At 45.3% G+C, this 15,369-nt stretch overlaps 2 protein-coding genes across 2 annotated transcripts; one reads left to right on the top strand and one right to left on the bottom strand.

The window, feature by feature from the left end:
- The first annotated feature begins 3,690 nt into the window (after positions 1-3,690).
- LOC108700423 (cocaine- and amphetamine-regulated transcript protein-like) lies at positions 3,691-6,860 on the top strand. Its single transcript, XM_041574579.1, has 3 exons — positions 3,691-3,930; positions 5,905-5,988; positions 6,320-6,860. The coding sequence occupies exons 1-3, from the start codon at positions 3,793-3,795 to the stop codon at positions 6,425-6,427; spliced, it is 330 nt and encodes a 109-aa protein (XP_041430513.1). The 5' UTR covers positions 3,691-3,792; the 3' UTR covers positions 6,428-6,860.
- A 1,236-nt stretch (positions 6,861-8,096) lies between these two features.
- On the bottom strand, positions 8,097-14,643 carry jtb.S (jumping translocation breakpoint S homeolog). Its single transcript, XM_018233591.2, has 5 exons — positions 14,489-14,643; positions 12,075-12,115; positions 9,070-9,149; positions 8,695-8,774; positions 8,097-8,608 (listed from the first exon to the last, which is right to left on the bottom strand). The coding sequence occupies exons 1-5, from the start codon at positions 14,542-14,544 to the stop codon at positions 8,452-8,454; spliced, it is 414 nt and encodes a 137-aa protein (XP_018089080.1). The 5' UTR covers positions 14,545-14,643; the 3' UTR covers positions 8,097-8,451.
- Between the last annotated feature and the right edge of the window lie 726 nt (positions 14,644-15,369).

Raw genomic sequence — 15,369 nt, 5'->3', positions numbered from 1 at the left:
TTGTGCCTTTATATGGTCACAGAACAACCCCTCAGTGACTTCTAATATCCTTATCATTTACAGTAGGGGGTACATTATCCCTTATAATACATGAGTGATACTCAGAGTTCCCTGTATAACTCAGCCTGCAGCCTTGTGCCTTTATATGGTCACAGAACAACCCCTCAGTGACTTCTAATATCCTTATCATTTACAGTAGGGGGTACATTATCCTTATAATACATGAGTGATACTCAGAGTTCCCTGTAGCTGCTGTTCCTTGATCATTTGTAAAGGAACGTTCTGTCACTGTTGGTTCCCATGTGAAACCGGTCAAATTCTATTGGTTGCCTGGGGCTCTGTAATGCTTAGCTGTCCTATCAGAAGCGGCCCCATGTCTGTACATTCCTTTATACTGTACCTGCTACAGGAACATAAAGGTTTAAATACGCAGCTAAATGGCTCATGTGGATAATAATAATGATAACTGGGAGGAGTTACAAATGCCCAACCCAATCAGAGAGCAAGACCATCTTATAGCCAATCAGAACATTAAAAAATAAGTATAGGACTTTTTTCATTTGATTTGGGACCCTCAGGCAATTGGTAGGTCTTTTAGTGCATCTGTCCCTAATATCTCAGTGTCAGACTCACACGGGGCAGGATCACAGCTCCAGAGAAGGATTTTGCACACGAGGAGCGTCAGGGGCCAAGGGCTGCATTAAGGAGCCAAGTCTGGTTATATAAGTGTTAAATCAGTCTCAGGCTAAAGCCAAGGGGAAGTGATTATCTGCGGATGGAAAGGTTACCTGATCCCGTTGGATCTATAATACAGATTCTATATATAACATTGTATACTGACACATAGGCAAGCCCCCTGGGGCCACAAAATTGGACCCTTGCGGAAAGGGCTTTGTTGACTTCCCTATGTTTTCTATGAAATAATAAAGGGAGTTGTAGCACAGCAACTGCTGGAGGGCCACACAAAGCCCTGAGAGAAAGGGTTAAGTCTGTTGGTACATTATGTGCCCTGTGCTGCACTGCAAAAATGTCTCAAATTAGGGATGTACTGAATCCAGGATTCAGTTCGGGATTCTGCCGAATCCTTCTACCCGGCTGAACCAAATCCTAATTAACATATGCAAATTAGAGGCAGGGAGAGAAATCGTGTGACTTTTTGTCACAAAACAAGGAAGTAAAAAATGTTTCCCCCTTCCCACCCCTAATTTGCATATGCAAATTAGTATTCGGATTTGGTTCGGTATTCGGCCGAATCTTTCGCGAAGGATTCGGGGGTTCGAATCCAAAATACTGGGGTCGGTGCATCCCTATCTCAAGCGTCTCATCGAATGTCAGCCCCCCCCCCCAATCATAATTCATGAAATGATTGGTTAGAGAAATGTGGTGAGAAAGGGATAAATCAGACAAATCCTTCTGCTTCTCTCTATGTGCCCCCGGGCGTCTTGTGTTTGTCTATGTGCGTTGGGGGGATAAGTTCCATTATATTACCGATGTGATGGGCCGATAGCCCCCCGCATATGATAAACACCCCCCTCACTAACCCAAAGAATAATCTAATCTTTCTTCCTCTATCTCTGATTGGCATCAATAATATGAGAATATGAGAAGCCAAATCTCATCTTGAAAAGGTAATTATCATATATAACAGTAATATAGGCTACGTAGTGTCACAGGAACAATTCCATTCCATGTATAATACCCCAGAACTCACAGCAGATAAATACAGGGCCAATTCCATGTATAATACTCCAGAACACACAGCAGATAAATACAGGGCCAATTCCATGTATAATACCCCAGAACCCACAGCAGATAAATACAGGGCCAATTCCATGTATAATACTCCAGAACACACAGCAGATAAATACAGGGCCAATTCCATGTATAATACCCCAGAACACACAGCAGATAAATACAGTGCCAATTCCATGTATAATACCCCAGAACACACAGCAGATAAATACAGGGCCAATTCCATGTATAATACCCCAGAACACACAGCAGGATAAATACAGTGCCAATTCCATGTATAATACCCCAGAACCACAGCAGATAAATACAGTGCCAATTCCATGTATAATACCCCAGAACACACAGCAGATAAATACAGGGCCAATTCCATGTATAATACCCAGAACCACACAGCAGATAAATACAGTGCCAATTCCATGTATAATACCCCAGAACACACAGCAGGATAAAATACAGTGGCCAATTCCATGTATAATTACCCAGAACACACAGCAGATAAATACAGGGCCAATTCCATGTATAATACCCCAGAACACACAGCAGATAAATACAGGGCCAATTCCATGTATAATACCCCAGAACCCACAGCAGATAAATACAGTGTCAATTCCATGTATAATACCCCAGAACACACAGCAGATAAATACAGGGCCAATTCCATGTATAATACCCAGAACACACAGCAGATAAATACAGTGCCAATTCCATGTATAATACCCCAGAACACAAGCAGATAAATACAGGGCCAATTCCATGTATAATACCCAGAACACACAGCAGATAAATACAGTGCCAATTCCATGTATAATACCCCAGAACACACAGCAGATAAATACAGGGCCAATTCCATGTATAATACCCAGAACACACAGCAGATAAATACAGTGCCAATTCCATGTATAATACCCCAGAACACACAGCAGGATAAATACAGTGTCAATTCCATGTATAATACCCCAGAACACACAGCAGATAAATACAGGGCCAATTCCATGTATAATACCCCAGAACACACAGCAGATAAATACAGGGCCAATTCCATGTATAATACCCAGAACACACAGCAGGATAAATACAGTGTCAATTCCATGTATAATACCCCAGAACACACAGCAGATAAATACAGGGCCAATTCCATGTATAATACCCCAGAACACACAGCAGATAAATACAGTGCCAATTCCATGTATAATACCCCAGAACACACAGCAGATAAATACAGGGCCAATTCCATGTATAATACCCAGAACACACAGCAGATAAATACAGTGTCAATTCCATGTATAATACCCCAGAACACACAGCAGATAAATACAGGATCAGTTCCAGATAGGCTAAACCTTGGGTTAACACAAATCAGGTCAATATAATTATGCCATTCTATATGTGTTACTATAACAAGATGGCACCAACTGAGAAACAGAGTGTTCATTTGGTAGACAGTGAATTAAAACAATGGATAATAAGGGAAAGGAGATTAATGAAGGGCAGAACAATGGCAGGGAGGAAAGTCACCTGTTAGGAATGGGGTGTGTTGTGTGAATGGCGGGTGCAGCGCCTTCTGTCAGTTTCAGTTTAGAATATTCATTCGTTGTATTCTATAGGCTCCAGCCACTGATCAGTGTGACCCCCCAATTTATAGGAGTAGTATCACTAGTATCAGCTGACCTTTAAAATAACTTTTAGTATATTATATACAGACCAATTTTAAGCAACTTTCCACTGAACTTTTCAAATGGAACATTTTGGGCTAAATCCTGTAGTTTCAATACAAACAAGAGTGAACTAATCTTCAGAATTTGACTTCTCATTACCAAATTATCCCTGACAGAGAAAACGACGGGGAGGGGTTGTTGTACTAAAGATCAAGGCTAATCAGGGGATATAAAGCCCTTTCTTAGTTTAACACCCCTTTGAGTGAAAGATAATCACTGTATTAATTCTCTCCAGTTAATCCTCCCTGCTCTAAAGATGAGGAAGAGCCACGGATAGAACCAGTGAGTCTGCTCTGCCCCTAGTAAAGACCTCGGAGAGGACGGGATGGCAAAAAGAATATCAGCCATTGCCCCATGTATGTGCCTCGTAGTCTACTTTCTCACCATCCAGGGAGTCCTCAAAGTAGAATCTGCAGAATTGTTTCCACCAAGAGAAGCACGAAGAGTCAATGAGAAAGAAATGGTAAGTTTCTACTACTTTATAGATCCCTGGTAAGGTCTCACCTAGAGCTCTGGGTTCAGTTCTACAGACCCGATCCCCAGGGGACAGAGACAGTGATACCACTTTATAGATCCCTGGTAAGGTCTCACCTAGAGCTCTGGGTTCAGTTCTACAGAACCCGATCCCCAGGGGACAGAGACAGTGATACCACTTTATAGATCCCTGGTAAGGTCTCACCTAGAGCTCTGGGTTCAGTTCTACAGACCCGATCCCCAGGGGACAGAGACAGTGATACCACTTTATAGATCCCTGGTAAGGTCTCACCTAGAGCTCTGGGTTCAGTTCTACAGACCCGATCCCCAGGGGACAGAGACAGTGATACCACTTTATAGATCCCTGGTAAGGTCTCACCTAGAGCTCTGGGTTCAGTTCTACAGACCCGATCCCCAGGGGACAGAGACAGTGATACCACTTTATAGATCCCTGGAAAGGTCTCACCTAGAGCTCTGGGTTCAGTTCTACAGACCCGATCCCCAGGGGACAGAGAGAGACAGTGATACCACTTTATAGATCCCTGGTAAGGTCTCACCTAGAGCTCTGGGTTCAGTTCTACAGACCCGATCCCCAGGGGCCAGAGAGAGACAGTGATACCACTTTATAGATCCCTGGTAAGGTCTCACCTAGAGCTCTGGGTTCAGTTCTACAGACCCGATCCCCAGGGGACAGAGAGAGACAGTGATACCACTTTATAGATCCCTGGTAAGGTCTCACCCTAGAGCTCTGGGTTAAGTTCTACAGACCCGATCCCCAGGGGACAGAGACAGTGATACCACTTTATAGATCCCTGGTAAGGTCTCACCTAGAGCTCTGGGTTCAGTTCTACAGACCCGATCCCCAGGGGACAGAGACAGTGATACCACTTTATAGATCCCTGGTAAGGTCTCACCTAGAGCTCTGGGTTCAGTTCTACAGACCCGATCCCCAGGGGACAGAGACAGTGATACCACTTTATAGATCCCTGGTAAGGTCTCACCTAGAGCTCTGGGTTCAGTTCTACAGACCCGATCCCCAGGGGACAGAGAGAGACAGTGATACCACTTTATAGATCCCTGGTAAGGTTCTCACCTAGAGCTCTGGGTTCAGTTCTACAGACCCGATCCCCAGGGGACAGAGACAGTGATACCACTTTATAGATCCCTGGTAAGGTCTCACCTAGAGCTCTGGGTTCAGTTCTACAGACCCGATCCCCAGGGGACAGAGAGAGACAGTGATACCACTTTATAGATCCCTGGTAAGGTCTCACCTAGAGCTCTGGGTTCAGTTCTACAGACCCGATCCCCAGGGGCAGAGAGAGACAGTGATACCACTTTATAGATCCCTGGTAAGGTCTCACCTAGAGCTCTGGGTTCAGTTCTACAGACCCGATCCCCCAGGGGACAGAGACTCAGTGATACCACTTTATAAGATCCCTGGAAGGGTCTCACCTAGGAGCTCTGGGTTCAGTTCTACAGGAGCCCGATCCCCAGGGACAGAGACAGGATACCACCTTTATAGATCCCCTGGTAAGGTCTCACCTAGAGCTCTGGGTTCAGCTTCTACCAGGACCCGATCCCCAGGGGGGACAGAGACAGTGATACCACTTTATAGAGCCCCTGGTAAGGGTCCTCACCTAGCAGCCTCTGGGTTCAAGTTCTACAGACCCGATCCCCAGGGGACAGAGAGTAGAACAGTGATACCACTTTATAGATCCCTGGTAAGGTCTCACCTAGAGCTCTGGGTTCAGTTCTACAGACCCGATCCCCAGGGGACAGAGAGAAAGTGATGCAACTTCCTAGAGTTCTGTGTTCAGTTTAATGGAGTAGAAATGTGTTTTCAGAAGGATTAAGCAAATACACAATAGTTCTTGCTCTAGAAAGTAAACACTGTGTTGGAAAATTAGTGGTTTGACCTAATTATTTTACATTTGTTGGTTGTTGTTGGTTCTTTGTTATACAGTTAATGGAGCTTCAAGATGTTTTGGAGAAACTTCAGTCTAAAAGGGTCTTGTCCTGGGAGTCTAAACTCAACCAAGTTCCTAAGGTGAGTATCAGCAATGTGACGTATTTATCCTTGTGTGTTAGTGCCTAATGGTGCAGGTAACAAGGTGTGTGTTCAACCCAAACTACTGGTTCCTCCTCCCAACTAAACAAAGGTGTTTTCTAAGCCAATCTGATTGACACTAAGCCTGTAATACAGGGGTGGGGATATGTGACTCCATTCCCCGGCCACGAGGCACAGAGTTTGCTGCTTATCTGAGCCTTGTGGTCTCTGAGGTTCTGGTCCCAGACTTTGGCAAAATAGTTTGTTGTTGATACTTCCCATGTCCAAAATTCTGTATGATTAACCGAGAGGCCTGATTCCTGTTTTGCAGTGCACTCTGGGGGACGTCTGCGCAGTAAAGAGGGGGGCGCGGATGGGAAAGCTCTGCGACTGCCCCAGGAGGAGCAACTGCAACTATTACTTCCTGAAATGTCTGTGACTTGTCCCTACTCATACCCCTCTACTACCTGTGCATCACATATACTGTATAAAGGACATGTACTGCAGTGTGGGAGCTGAACCCCACAGACATGAGGGTGCTGCAGCTCTGAATCAACCCTGAATAATCCAATACTCGCCCCCAAATACCCCAGTTGGCCCGGTTGATAATTTCAACTTCATACCGAACGGACTCATCCCCAATGGATTAGCGCAATGTGAGCTCACAGAGACTATTTAGAATTAGATTAGAATCTTCTTTGCTTTCGGAATCCTCCGGCACAGAGATGTCCACACCCCCCCCCCCCCCCATAGGGCCGACTATGAACCGATGTATGTGCTGAAAGCAGATTAGTGGAGTTTGTACAGGACAAACAGCACTGCAGCCGTACAACTGTGTGTAGCTTTGCTTATAAAACCTGCCTTTTACTTTTCCTTTGCTGAAGCATGATGCCTTTCTGTAGGGGGCCCCCAAATCCTTGTGTCCGGATAAAGCCTAATCCAAAATCCTTATTTGCATATTCTGATGAAGAAAACCCATTTGCTTTCAGATAAATAATATAAATCAGACATGCAGGGTCCAGTTCTGAACAGTCAGTCACCACAGAGACGTGTTACTCACATCTGAAATTGCTTTGGTTTCTTCTATAGTAACTGGCTATGTTTATTTGTACCCTGGGTACCCCTGGAACTATAGCAGGGTGACACCCCAATGTTTCTATAGATCTGTAACCTTGTTATGAGCTAAGGGGGCCCAGTCTGAAGGTCAGTTAGGGGGAGATTTGGGGTGAGTGTTATTTGTACCCTGGGTACCCCTGGAACTATAGCAGCGGTGACACCCCAATGTTTCTATAGATCTGTAACCTTGTTATGAGCTAAGGGGGCCCAGTCTGAAGGTCAGTTAGGGGGAGATTTGGGGTGAGTGTTTATTTGTACCCTGGGTACCCCTGGAACTATAGCAGGGTGACACCCCAATGTTTCTATAGATCTGTAACCTTGTTATGAGCTAAGGGGGCCCAGTCTGAAGGTCAGTTAGGGGGAAATTTGGGGTGAGTGTTTATTTGTACCCTGGGTACCCTGGAACTATAGCAGGTGACACCCCAATGTTTCTATATATCTGTAACCTTGTTATGAGCTAAGGGGGCCCAGTCTGAAGGTCAGTTAGGGGGAGATTTGGGGTGAGTGCTTATTTGTACCCTGGGTACCCCTGGAACTATAGCAGGGTGACACCCCAATATTTCTATATATCTGTAACCTTGTTATGAGCTAAGGGGGCCCAGTCTGAAGGTCAGTTAGGGGGAGATTTGGGGTGAGTGCTTATTTGTACCCTGGGTACCCCTGGAACTATAGCAGGGTGACACCCCAATATTTCTATATATCTGTAACCTTGTTATGAGCTAAGGGGGCCCAGTCTGAAGGTCAGTTAGGGGGAGATTTGGGGTGAGTGCTTATTGTACCCTGGGTACCCCTGGAACTATAGCAGGGTGACACCCAAATGTTTCTATATATCTGTAACCTTGTTATGAGCTAAGGGGGGGGTACAAATCCTTACATAGTACCTCTTGTGTATGACATTTATATGTTTATGGATTCCACTCTGCACCGATATTGAATCTCTGACTGAAGGCAACGCTGGAGGATAAGATAAACAGTATTATAATTGGAGAGACTACAATGAACTTGTTTATTTCCACATTAAAAAAAAATAAAATAGGAGCTCCGGCCTGGGATCCATTGTCACCAGAGAGAGGACGTTATAAATATGAGCCAGAAATGTACATCTTTTTTTCCAAACCACCCCATGCGCTGTGCACTCAGTCGCCCGTCTGTTGGTGAAGTGCTGGTAGTTAACACTATAGGAAAAGGTTTAGTCTATGAGCAGCATATAATGTATAAAGTCATATAATCGAGGGGGGGACAGAGCTGAGGAAATTAACATCGTCAGGCGACGGCACAATCATATCCCTCATGTCCCACTCTGAGCTTCCCACTTTGTTTATATTACAGGGTCTGTCCGATTGGGGATTAAATGGATTCTATTTGCTTTCGCACTTTCTCCAGCGCCCGCATGTCCAGGGTCCGCTGTCTGTACGTCACAAGAAGGGAAAAGAGCACCGTGACTCCCATCATGCAGCCCACAAACTTCCAGAATACCTGCTTCTCCATCTCAACAGATCGGCAGCTGGAAAAGGAGTTAGGCAGCCGTGTTATTGGGCAGTGTAGTAAAAACACAAACACCTGTGTGATGGGCACTATATACACACATACCTCTTATATTCCGCTCGCTTGGACACAGCACAGTTGATCTGCTGGATGAACCCAGTGTCTCTACATTCAGTTATTCTTCTCTGTAAATGGAAAGGGCGATTAGTCAGTAGCTGGAGCCGTGAGTTCCCTGCAAGAGGTCTGAGCATTCCAGTTGGCTACATGGGACCCCTCTCCTCTAGATCTGCAGCACTTCCACCTGCTCTCATTCCCCGATTCACTTACCCCAAACTAACAAATCTGACCCGTAAAGCTACCGGCACCAGATACACCACCTCACACTCCAACAGATCTGCCAAATGCCCCAGGCCCAAACGTCCCTAAAGCTGCCAAAAATAGATCCACTTGACCCAATACACTATATCTTATGGATCTTACCGTTTCAAACTCTGTGCAACTGTAACACTCTTTAGATATTATGAACTCCTCTGCCATCCAGCACTGAGTGGAAAGGACTTCTGTAAGGGAACATACACAGAGCATGGACCATGAGACCATATTGGGAGACTGAGAAGAACAATTAATGCCACACACTGCTCAGATCCCACACACACACACACACACACACACACACACACACACACACACACACACACACACACACACACACACACACACACACACATATATAAGACAGAGACACTTTGTGCTACTGCTACTGAAAAATGCCTTACCCTTTAAACAAAACAGGGATTGTTTGTCCATATATTGCAATATATTTAAGATGAACAACTACGTCAAAGTCATCCCATATCTGGCCAGTCCTACGCTCAATTTTCATCTGATTCATTAAGAATTCTATTGCTTCATTATACATTTTACAAAGTTTTACCTGCAACTTACTCGCTGCTTTCAAAGTAAAACTCCCAAACTTGGCTGCCCTTTTATTAGACACCAGTGGGATCACCTGACTATAGTTGGAGAGGGTGGGAGCTACAACATGGAGCTGGTCACTGCTCCTGTATAACTATAACAAACAAGGGAAAGTTGTGCTCAACACTAATTTTTAAAAACCATTAGGCGGGGTCATATTATTAACCGGCACTCACCATCAATCCATCAAGTCCCGGGTGCTCCTCAAAAAGAGCATGTACAGATGTAATTAGGAGCACTCACGGGTATCGTGAAATAGAAGTTTTATTGTAGTTTTACAGACTACCCCACATCAACGCGTTTCGGTTCTCTCTGAACCATCGTCAGGATCCAAACTTCTATTTCACGATACCCGTGAGTGCTCCTAATTACATCTGTATAAATATATGTGTGTGTGTGTGTGTGTGTGTATACATACACATATATGAACTGTCATGAAGGAGAACCAAAACGTATAGATCTGGGGGGATTTTATAAAACCTCAATAAATTCCCCTTTTGTTAACTCTGTGTGTGCTCCTAATATCTTCTACTATATGCTTCAAATGAGGAGCAGCCGGGATTAGATTTAAGTTTGAGGAGTGTCGGTACATACACAGACTCCACTTCTGTACATGACCACAATGAATTTTAAATGAAATAACTCAGATGCAGTTGAACTGCAAACTTTCGGCTTTAATTCAGTGGGATGAACAAAAAGATTGTATAAAAATGTGACGAACTAAAGTCTTTTTTTAACACAATCACTTCATTTCAGGGGTTCAAAACTAATTGGACCATTGAGTCAAAGGCTATTTCGTGGGCAGGTGGGGCAATTCCTTGGTTATGTCATTATCAATGAAGCAGATAAAGCCCTGGAGTTGATTTGAGGGGGGGGGGGTGTATGTGGAACAGACAACATGAGGACAAAGGAGCTCTCCATGCAGGTGAAACAAGTCCTCCTTAAGCTGCAAAAACAGAAAAAACCCATGTGAGAAATGTCTCCAATATTAGGAGAGGCAAAATCTCCAGTTTGGTACATGGTGAGAAAGAAAGAAATCACTGGTGAACTCAGCAACACAAAAAGACCTGGACGTCCATGGAAGACAACAGTGGTGGATGATCTGAGAATCATTTCCATGGGGAAGAGAAAGCCCTTCACAAGAGCCAAACAAGTGAAGAACAGTCTCCAGGAGGTAGAGTCTCCATATCCAAGTCTACCATAAAGAGAAGACTGTATGAAAGTAAATACAGAGGGGGCACTGCAAGGTACAAGCCACTCATAAGCATCAACAATACAAAGGCTACATTGGACTTTGCTAAAAATAAAATCTAAACAATCCAGCACAGTAGTGGAAAACCATTGTTTGGACAGATGAAACCAAGATGAAGCTCTAGCAGAATGATGGCAAGAGTAAAAAAGTGTGGAGAAGACTGGGGAAGAGCTGATGATCCAAAGCATAGCACAGTTGTGTATAAAACATTTGGGGGGCAGTGTGATGGCTTGGGGTGCATGGCTGCCAGTGGGACACTAGTGTTTATCCATCATGTGACACAGAAGCACAAGAATGAATTGTGAGCTCTTCAGAGACACTGTCTGCTCCAGCTAAATGCAGTCACATTGATTGGGAGGCGTCTCATAATGAGCCAAAACATAGAGCCAAAGCAACCCAGGAGTTTATTAAAGCAAAGAAGTGGAATATTCAGCTGATGTGAAGCCAATTGAGCTGCATTTCACTTGTTGAAGACTAAACGTGGGACAGAAAGGCCACAAACAAAGAGCAAGTGAAAGAAGCGGCTGCAGTAAAGACCTGGCAGATCATTAAACAGGAGCAAACCCACAATCTGCTGATGTCCATGAGTCCAACACTTCAGCCTGTCATTGCAGCAAAGGCTTTTACACCAACTATTAGACATGAACATTTGATTTGCACTTTTTTCATTTGTCTAAATACTTTTGAGCCCCTGAAATGAAGTGATTGTGTTAAAAAAAAGGCTTTAGTTTGTCACATTTTTATACAATCTTTTTGTTCCACCCACTGAATTAAAGCTAAAAGTCTGTAGTTCAACTGCATCTGAGTTGTTTCATTTAAACTTCATTGTGGTCATGTACAGAACCAAAATTAGATAAAAAGTTGTCTGTATTTATGGACCTAACGGGGGGGGGGGGTGTGTGTGTCTGTGTCTGTGTGTGTGTGTAATTGCTTTGAGATGCACCAAGCACTAATAAAAATCCTTTGATATATATTTGAGGAGTCAATGCCACGAGTGCTTTCGCTGGACTGATATCTACAAATTTGTTTAGCACCCGGCTCTTAACTATATGAATGGTGAGTGCCGATTTACTCGAAATATATATATATATACACACTGCCGTCATGACTTTAGAATGTGAGGCAAATGAGCAGAGGAGTGAACTGTAACAAGGTGAGTAAATGACTCTAATTCTGTGTTTTATTACACAAATGTCTCATCCATCAGGGACAGAATGTGGCCAATGAGCCCTGAGTATGGGCAAGGTCAGAGACTCACCTGGGTGGGTTTCATCCAAGGTCAGTGCTGATTCTGCCCATCTGTAGGGAAAACAAATACATATGAGAACTGGAAAATGAATCCCCTGAACAAAGCACATTCCAACACAGACCAATTAATAGAAATTGTCTGACACCCCTCAACCCTCTGCTGCATGAAACAGGGAAGAGAAGAAAGATGTGGAATGAGCTGCTGTTATTTACCACTCAGGAGCCACTTTACTTGTCTGTGTGTATTTGGCAACATGGAGAGAACCCACTCACTGCACATAGAGACACACACACACACACACACACACACACACACACACACACACACACACACACACTACTCTGCAGATATAACAGTGATCTGTATGTGGCTCCTGACACATGGGGCAAATTTACTAACAGGCGAAAATTCACCAGCCATGTCTTCAAGCACATCGCCAGGCGTAAATTCGACTGGACAACCATAATTCATGAAGATTGGAAGTTGTGCAGCAAAATTATGCTCAGCAGATTGAAGTTACGCTAGCGTTGGCTAATTTGCATACGGCGTGCAGTTAAAGTACAATGGACGTATATGTTGCAGCAAATACATTACATTACACAAGTCCAGGGAACCTTAATAAAATAAAGTTGTTATATTGCCCTACACATGAGCCCACTGTATAGTTTATGTGTCTTATGTTAGCAAATGTAGGGGGGGAAGGAGGATACCCCCAAAAAAAATTTACGATCTTTTTCAGTCTATCACGCTTTAAATAGGAAAAAACTCAAGTGTTTTTTAGGACTTTTTTTAGGAATTTTCAACTTTTTTTTGAGGAAGTCCTATCTACTCTATTGCACTTTTTCTGGTTTGAGGTGATAAAGACAAGTCTGGCGATGGAGGTAACGGTCAGTAAAATAAAAAACGTTTACCGTAAATTCGCCTGGCGTTAGAGTGCGAAGTTGCGCCAGAGTCTATCTCCTTGGCGAAATTATGCTAGCGAATTTATGTCAGCTACCGTTAGTAAATTGGTGAAGTGCCAAAATGATGTCACGTTGGCGAATTTTCGCCAGGGTTGGTCGCTTCGCCCTTTAGTAAATTTCCCCCTAAGAGACATCACCCCCAGGCTCCCCAGTATTGCTGTGTGACACGGTTATTGTGCACTATATGTGACCCAGATATTATGTTCTACTGTACACTATATATACATCTCCCACAATTCCTCCAACACATGCTGGGAGTTGTAGAACACCAGGAATACTGGGGAGGGATCACACTTACACACTCTATGGAAACATACTGGAACCCACTCAGGCCCCATGACACGCAGGGAGGCCCCATGACACGCAGGGAGGCCCCATGACACGCAGGGAGGCCCCATTACATACAGGGAGGCCCCATGATACGCAGGGAGGCCCCATGATACGCAGGGAGGCCCCATGACACGCAGGGAGGCCCCATGATACGCAGGAAGGCCCCATGATACGCAGGAAGGCCCCATGATACGCAGGAAGGCCCCATTACATACAGGGAGGCCCCATGATACGCAGGGAGGCCCCATGATACGCAGGGAGGCCCCATGACACGCAGGGAGGCCCCATGACACGCAGGGAGGCCCCATGACACGCAGGGAGGCCCCATGACACGCAGGGAGGCCCCATGACACGCAGGGAGGCCCCATGACACGCAGGGAGGCCCCATGACACGCAGGGAGGCCCCATGACACGCAGGGAGGCCCCATTACATACAGGGAGGCCCCATGATACGCAGGAAGGCCCCATGATACGCAGGAAGGCCCCATGATACGCAGGGAGGCCCCATGATACGCAGGGAGGCCCCATGACACGCAGGGAGGCCCCATGACACGCAGGGAGGCCCCATTACATACAGGGAGGCCCCATGATACGCAGGAAGGCCCCATGATACGCAGGAAGGCCCCATGATACGCAGGGAGGCCCCATGACACGCAGGGAGGCCCCATGACACGCAGGAAGGCCCCATGATACGCAGGAAGGCCCCATTACATACAGGGAGGCCCCATGATACGCAGGGAGGCCCAATGATACGCAGGGAGGCCCCATGATACGCAGGGAGGCCCCATGATACGCAGGGAGGCCCCATGATACGCAGGAAGGCCCCATGATACGCAGGAAGGCCCCATTACATACAGGGAGGCCCCATGATACGCAGGGAGGCCCCATTACATACAGGGAGGCCCCATGATACACAGGAAGGCCCCATGATACGCAGGAAGGCCCCATTACATACAGGGAGGCCCCATGATACGCAGGAAGGCCCCATGATACGCAGGGAGGCCCCATGATACGCAGGAAGGCCCCATTACATACAGGGAGGCCCCATGATACGCAGGAAGGCCCCATTACATACAGGGAGGCCCCATGCGTAAAACAGTAAGTAACTCCCCGAGTTTCTGACATACTGACCGGCCAGTGACGCTGAGGAGCAGTAACAGTCTCAGCAGACAGTAAATCAGCCCCATCGCTGCCGGTAGCGGCTACTTCCTGTCCTCGGAAGGAACCTGCGTGACGTCAGGGTCATGTGATCAGACCATGTGACCGCTCCCATTATTGAGCGGGACATTGATACAGACAGAAGCTGATGGATTGTACTGACAGGGAACATTTGTAATGGCGATTAGTTCCGGCTGTGACTTCTGCTCTCGACTCTGGGCCAGTTATTGTGTCAGCGGATATTTGTGAGGAGATCACTGAGCCTCTGATTGTCTGTGGATTCAAACTCAGAGACAATATCCATTGCCCAGGGAAGCGGAGAAGCTCGTACAGCCGATAATCTCTGAGTTATTAAAAGATGTGCTTCTCAGACTCCCCCTGTCATTCCCCATTCATAAACCTGATGGGAGTTGCCATATTGTTCAGCTTCTATTATTGCCCCGAAGGAAAACTAATCCTGGTCACTATATTGTGTCACTGTGCTGCAAGTGTGGGTCATGGGCTGAACCATCTGATCAGGAGGGATGGTAAATACTATAAACAAAGTCTTTACAACATATGGCTCCTATGCTACACTTGTAACATATTTAATGCCCAGGGCTCTTTGTGTCCCAAACCAGCAGCACATTCATCTCAGACAATTTGTATGGACTTTATTGAATAAACGTGAGAAGAAGAAGAAATATTTGTAATTATAGATGGCGGCCTTTCCATTAGACTCTCACAAAAGAGATTATTTGGGACAACACATCTATAGGGATAACACTTCCCACTTCATAAACCAGATAATCACCCAACTAACAAAACATTTTTCTGTTTCACTAAAACACAAATCACTTCTCATCCTCAGTCAA

This window comes from Xenopus laevis, chromosome 8S, assembly GCF_017654675.1.
Source record: "Xenopus laevis strain J_2021 chromosome 8S, Xenopus_laevis_v10.1, whole genome shotgun sequence".
Lineage (NCBI taxonomy): Eukaryota > Metazoa > Chordata > Amphibia > Anura > Pipidae > Xenopus > Xenopus laevis.
This window is presented reverse-complemented; position numbering and strand designations above follow the sequence as displayed.